The sequence below is a fragment of the Nomascus leucogenys genome, chromosome 3 (assembly GCF_006542625.1).
Source record: "Nomascus leucogenys isolate Asia chromosome 3, Asia_NLE_v1, whole genome shotgun sequence".
In the NCBI taxonomy this organism is placed as follows: Eukaryota; Metazoa; Chordata; class Mammalia; order Primates; family Hylobatidae; genus Nomascus; species Nomascus leucogenys.
Window position 1 is genome coordinate 41,956,809 of NC_044383.1, and position 7,181 is coordinate 41,963,989.

Below are 7,181 nucleotides of genomic sequence, written 5' to 3' on the forward strand. Positions count from 1 at the left end.
ACCTCCTTCTACCTCCATAATTCTAACCATTGATGGGTCATTAAAATAAGACAATATGGTGCAGCAGTTATTGCTCTGGCATCAGCCAGGCTCTAATCCCTGCTCTACCTGTGAGATCCTGGGCAGGTTTTTTTTTTTTTTTTTTTGAGATAGAGTCTCGCTCTGTTGCCCAGGCTGGAGTGCAGTGGTGCAATCTCAGCTCACTGCAACCGCCACCTCCCGGGTTCAAGCGATTCTCCTGCCTCAGCCTCCAGAGTAGCTGAGAGTACAGGTGTGCACCACCATGCCCGGCTAATTTTTGTATTTTTAGTAGAGATAGCGTTTCACCAGGTTGGCCAGGCTGGTCTTGAACTCCTGGCCTCAAGTGATCCACTGGGCAGGGTTCCTGACCACTCAGTGTCTCCGTTTTCTTTTCTCTAAAATGGGATTAATAATTGGACATATCACATAGGGTTGTTGTGAGGATTGAATTGATAGCACATAGTGTTTGGCACAGAGTAAAGGCTCAACAAGCAGCAGCTATTCTCAATATTTTAGCTCAGGCACCAGGCGCCTTGAGGTGATAGAGTAAAAACTCTAGCTGAGAGATCAAGTAGAAACTTGGAAACTAGCCCAGATTGAACACAAGAGCTGGGCATCGTGCTGAGTCTGTTCATTGGCACCATCTTACTTCATCCTCAGAACGTTACTATCTCCGTTTTACACATGAGGAAACTGAGGTTAGAACTTGCCTAGATTCGTGTAGCTAGTAAGTGTCAATCCAAAGACCTTCCAGCTAGTTTAGGTTGAGCTAAAGGGGCTAGAAGGCCTGCCATTAGTTAGATATTTCATTTCAAAAATAAAACCCAGGCATGAAGTGCCTTTACCAGTGATATTCAGTGTGATTTTTTTCTTCACTCTAATAATTTTAGCAATTCCACTGTTTGACAGTTGTTTAAAAGACATAGGAATTTTTGTATATTTTAATTGACTAATGGATAGCTCAATTAGTAGAGCAAAACTAGGACGTGGGTTTTATAAAAATAATTTAGACTTGACTTAGACATTTAATTTTACAGTTGTAAATGATGGTCTAAAAATTCCTCAAACTAATCAAAATAATGAAACCTCAGCCAAAGTGAGTGGCTCAGAAGGCTCATGAAACATATGGCGTGATTTTTAAAATTTTATTTTAACATTTTGATTTCCACACCGCTGCCAAAGAACGTCAGAATTGAGTAAGGGGTTTGGGTTGACTGCTGCCTCTTGACCCGCTGTATGTGTGAAAAGGGTCATTTCACTTCCGACTTTAGTGTTCCCCGCAGGGGAGAAAATTGAAGAATAGACAGAAATACAAAGTGTCTTTTAATTAAATGCCACCTTGGTGTTTTATGGGGCTGGTATGCTTTCCTAACAACATTTGTTAGGTAAGTTGGTAATTCCCGGCAGCTGTCTACCGTGTGGTGCATCTGTGAACTCATACTAATCGAAAAGCATGCAGCCAGTTTGGGATCGCGCAGGCTAAGGTGAGGGAGAAATGCGGATACACCGGGTAATGAACGATATAAACATTTCAAATGCGATACACATTCGGTTTGAGCCACATCTTCTGTGTGCAGATTCACCCGCAGTGACCCACAAAGCTATTCCCAAGTAACAGCCGCCCCAAGCCTGAGGCACTGGCGCCCCGCCTGGGCGAGGCTGGCTGCGCTCTCTCTTGGCCGGCGCCCGGTGCATGCGGTACGTGCCTGCCCGGCCCCTAGCCCAGGGTTCCCGTTACGCGGCTGGTTCCAGCTGGCCACGGAGTCCCAGAACCTCCCCGGGATGCCCAGCTCGCTCTCTGCACGTCCGGCCCCGGAGCAATCACGTTCCCGGGGCGAGGGCTCGCGCCCCAGCTGGGCTCTGGTTGGTCGCGCCATGGGGCTCGAGGCCCGGCGATTGGTCCCAGGGATCGGGTCACGTGCTTCGGAGCACATAAGCGGCCTCTAGGCGCCGGGCTCTCAATCTCTCCTAGCGACCGCGGCGGGGGCAAGTCCCGGAGCTGTGATTCGAATTTGTGCAGGCAGCCGGTGCTGGCTTTTACGGTCCGCCGCCTCTCTGCCTAATGAGCTGCACCAGGTAGGTTCGCTGCAACTCTGCGCGCTAGGAACACAGGGGAACGCGCAGCTGTGGGGAAGTTGGGGGGCGTTTCAGTTCTATCATCTCTGGAAATGGACACCCCAGGGGAGGACAAGTGGACTGACTACGTAGTTGAATCTGGCAACCGAGGGGCCTTAGAGGTGTAGAAATTTGGCTCTATTTCTTAAGCAGAGCCTATTTTAGTAATCAGCATCTTAAAGCAGATATTATCTTAACGTGAATCAGCTTGAGTTCGGATTTTCTCATGGATGCGGCTGTTCTTTTGGTCCTGCACAAATGTCCCAAAGACTCGTGCAGCTGAAGTGGTGAGAACAGCACTCGACATTGCTGGTTAGGTGGTTTAGCTTGGAGGAAAAAAATTACAGGATGACGTTTGCATTCATTCGTCCTTCTTATCACAGTTTGCCATAGCAAAATCTCAAGAGTTTGAGCAAACGATTACTTTTAACTCTTGTCCAGGACTTAAAGTTCCAAAGAAATCACCCAAACTAAAACTGTCTTTTTATAAATGCAAAAAGTAAAAAAAAAAAAAAAAAAACCTCCCATAAAACTACTTTAAATAGCTTCTCCAGACATAGCTTAGCAGACTTCTCTAAAAATCCTATTAACTATTCTTAGACCCACAAATATAGCTTTAGCTTTCATTTGTTCTAAGTTTGCAGATCTCCCAAAAAAACCCCAGAGCTAATACAGTTCTGCGAGTGTTATTACACATTTTTGTGATAATGACCACTTGCATACATGTTTAGAGCTGCTGTGAGGAGAGTTACTAAAGCCAGACTGAGAAATGTCATGTACACACCTCTTACTTGTAAGGCTAAGATAGGAGAAAAATCCTAATACCATAAGCTTGGAAATATATAATGAGGGCTAAAGGTCAGAGAAAAGTCTTCTTTATAGATGCTTCTTGGTTTAATATTGCTGAGCATAGTCATGTTTAAAACTTTAAATGGCTTTATTGTCTTTCTACTTATAAATGTCTATTAGAAAATGCCAAAAAAGAACAAAAATGAAAATAGATAATCTATAATTCTATCACCCAGAAATAATAATTATTAAATTATGAGGAAAGGTGTATTTCCTATAGAGTTTTTCAATATTTATAAGTTTATGTATATAAAATGTATGTTTAAAAACACTCCAACTTTCAGGTAATCAGTTTTTCCACTTAAATGTGGACTTGTCATGGGCATCTCTTTAGGTGAATTATCAATTATATAGTTTTTAAGTGCATATGAATTGTTGGCTTGTATTTCAGTTGTTATTTGTGAAAAATAAGACCATGATAATCAAAGTGCAAAGATAATTCTTTGACTTCTCTAGCCTTCTCACTCTGAAAACTGTTGCATGTTATTTTTGTTTTTTTTTTTCAAGTGAATTACCTTACCAGAGAAGTGTCAATCAATTTGGCGGCAAAATAAGCCAACGTAGCCAGAGGGAGCAGAGGGTCTGGAACTGTGGCTCCTGAACCTGTCTGGTCATTAGAATCACCTGGGAAGCTTTACGAACATATCCATCCCTTGGCCCTAGCCCCAGAAGTTCTGCCTCAGTAGTTCTGAGTCCCAGGAATTGGAAAGAAAGAAGAAAGAGAAAGAGAGAGAGAGAGAAAGAGAGAGAGAGAAAGAAAGAAAGGAAGAAAGGAAGGAAGGAGGGAAGGAGGAAAGGAGGGAAGACAAGAAAGAAAGAAAATGAATTCCCTAGGCATAGTGACCAGACAGGTTTGAGGATCACTGGTCCAGAACAGAGCACACGGTTCTCAAGGCTGCCTTGGAGATAATCAAATCGAACCCTTTTATTTCTCAGATGGGGAAACTGAGACCCCCATCACCCTCTAAGTGTTTTAAGCAATTAATAGCCTTTAGCCGGCCAAGGGTAGAGGTAGACATAGAAGATCTGATCACTTAATACTGTTCTGTTTTACTACGTATGATAGCACCTGCCTGATATCTACTGCACTGGCTATAATTCAGTCAGCACAAAAATAGTACATACGTATTTGGCACTGGGGAAGAGCATTTCCGATCCAGGTGATAATCCCTCTTCCTTTTGCATTCCAGAATGATCCAGGTTTTAGATCCACGTCCTTTGACAAGTTCGGTCATGCCCGTGGATGTGGCCATGAGGCTTTGCTTGGCTCATTCACCACCTGTGAAGAGTTTCCTGGGCCCTTACGACGAATTTCAACGAAGACATTTTGTGAATAAATTAAAGCCCCTGAAATCATGTCTCAACATAAAACATGAAGCCAAATCACAGAATGACTGGAAGTGCTCACACAGCCAAGCCAAGAAGCGCGTTGTGTTTGCTGACTCCAAGGGCCTCTCTCTCACCGCGATCCATGTCTTCTCCGACCTCCCAGAAGAACCAGCGTGGGATCTCCAGTTTGATCTCTTAGACCTTAATGATATCTCCTCTGCCTTAAAACACCACGAGGAGAAAAACTTGATTTTAGATTTCCCACAGCCTTCAACCGATTACTTAAGTTTCCGGAGCCACTTTCAGAAGAACTTTGTCTGTCTGGAGAACTGCTCGTTGCAGGAGCGAACAGTGACAGGGACTGTTAAAGTCAAAAATGTGAGTTTTGAGAAGAAAGTTCAGATCCGTATCACTTTCGATTCTTGGAAAAACTACACTGACGTAGACTGTGTCTATATGAAAAATGTGTATGGTGGCTCAGATAGTGATACCTTCTCATTTGCCATTGACTTACCCCCTGTCATTCCAACTGAGCAGAAAATTGAGTTCTGCATTTCTTACCATGCTAATGGGCAAGTCTTTTGGGACAACAATGATGGTCAGAATTATAGAATTGTTCATGTTCAATGGAAGCCTGATGGGGTGCAGACACAGATGGCACCCCAGGACTGTGCATTCCACCAGACGTCTCCTAAGACAGAGTTAGAGTCAACAATCTTTGGCAGTCCGAGGCTGGCTAGTGGGCTCTTCCCAGAGTGGCAGAGCTGGGGGAGAATGGAGAACTTGGCCTCTTATCGATGAATTAAGCAACAATGTAACTGGTCTTGACTTGTCATATTCCCCCATGCAATCCTAGGTCTGTATTGCTCAATTTTAGGAAGCCTTTGCTACTCCATCAGTAGGTTTAGATTTGAGCTTTTGAGACCTGGCTATGGAAAAGAAAGACACTTGAGAATTTAGTGTTGGGGTCTGTACAGATGATGCTACCCAATTTGGCTTTGGAGGATCAAGTAACCGGTTGAAAACTATTTTTATAAAGGTAATACTTTTTCAGTGCCCTTCCTCCTTCCCTCTCAATCCGCTAGCTTTCATGTTGGGCAAGGAAAAGTTGAGGAAGGATGGCTGATGGTGATGGAAAGCTGTGTTAATGGTATGAGGAATGTGTGAAAAGTATACACAAAGGGCTCTGGAGCTCAAGTCAGAGGAGTGGGAGGTCTGATCATTGTTGGTGGAAAAATGTAAGGTTATTTTGTGTTTTTAAGTTGGTTTTACAATTCTTTCCTGGGGAAATTATTTCTGGAGGGGAAAAAGATCCATTCTACGTATCCTTGTGGAGAAAAGCTAAATAACCATTAAGAATGTGGGTGGTATTGGAGAAAGAAGATGAATTATAGCTCTGGAGAATCAAGATCTTAAGTGAAGCCTTTCTGTTCAGATGTGATCTATCAAAAATCATAATTTGGGGAAAGTTTAAGCAAATCTGGCTTTGTAGTCCTGATGTTATAAGTGACTTTGTGATCAAACTGTCAGGCTTGGGTTCTTGTTATAGAATGCTTGGTATAGAAAAACCATGCCATCATCAATGGCTAACAACACGTAGGGACTTCATATCATGTCAAAGATAGCTCTTTGCAAGTGCCTTGATTAAACCAGAAAACTGTCATCGTTTAACCCAAATATCTGAATGGTCATCTGATAACTCATGAGTTTTTGGCCTCATAAGATGGTCCACTCTGTACACAGGCATTCCTCCTGCAATAATGCTATATCTTTGAGACCGTTGTCAGTGTACACAACTCACATCCTTCATATTGAAGGTGACTCATTTTTCTGCACACTTTTTTGATGTGATGTTTGACGTGAGGCCCGACACTAGGATTCTCAGTGAAGAATCCAGTACCTTGCACATAGAAGTAACAACCCATCCCTTGCCTATTTTCATCTTGCTGTTTTCTTTTTTTTTAAAAAATGGATGTGACTTGTTTTGAATGTTTTGTATTATACTTGTTTTTGTGTGTGCATAAATTCATTCTGTAGGATCTTAAGGAGTCCCAGAATGTTGCTTCTATTATTGTGCACAACCATTGAGAGGTGTTACAAGAATGCAGTTAATTTTAACATGTGTGATGTGCCATGGTGGAAAAGTACTATCGGAATAACTCTGCAGTGACAGAATCTGAAGTTTGGCTAGCACCCATACTTTTCTACTGTAAATATTTCACTCTCCTCTAGCTATCCTTGATGAGCTTCTCGCTTTAAGAATAAATGTGTTTGATATAAGGCCTGAGTATATTTTCTTTCTCAAAGCCACAGTCAAATAAGAAACTCAGCTGACATTCTCATTTTTCGTTTAGGAACAACTGAGCAGAGTTAGTATGGACCAAGACATGGATCCATCTGAGGATATTCACAAGGCCCCAGTCTCATTAGTGAGCACACTTCCTACCACCTGACCATTGGGGCTGGCGAGCAGGGGCAATAACTTGAGCTGTTGCTAGTGCTTCTTCCCCCACCCTGACTGTCCTCATCTATGGTTTCTGCACACACACACACAATCTGCTGGGTCAGGGTTATGTTGGAGGCCATGTCTCAGCTTTAAAATGGGGAAGGAGTTGGTGTGGGAAAGGTTGGAGTGGCTTCTACGTCTCGAGCTACAGCACCTTCCTGAACGGGTAGAACTTTCAGCTGCACAGAGGGGCATAGGGAAGGGGCAGTAGGCGCCAGTCCTGGACTGAAGGGAGCAGCACAGCTCCTTGGGGTGAGAGGCAGCAGGTCCATGAACCTAAGTTGTTGCTCCAGTTCTGCCTAACATCTGCACAGTGTATCTAAAGAAAGAGCTGCACAGTGTTAACCAATCTACTAAAAAG

The 7,181-nt window shown here is 43.2% G+C and overlaps 1 protein-coding gene across 1 annotated transcript; it reads left to right on the plus strand.

Annotated features, from left to right (window-relative positions):
• The first annotated feature begins 1,953 nt into the window (after nt 1-1,953).
• On the plus strand, nt 1,954-6,594 carry PPP1R3C (protein phosphatase 1 regulatory subunit 3C). The gene is made up of 2 exons (XM_003255216.3): nt 1,954-2,097; nt 4,176-6,594. The coding sequence occupies exons 1-2, from the start codon at nt 2,084-2,086 to the stop codon at nt 5,113-5,115; spliced, it is 954 nt and encodes a 317-aa protein (XP_003255264.1). The 5' UTR covers nt 1,954-2,083; the 3' UTR covers nt 5,116-6,594.
• Nucleotides 6,595-7,181: the final 587 nt, after the last annotated feature.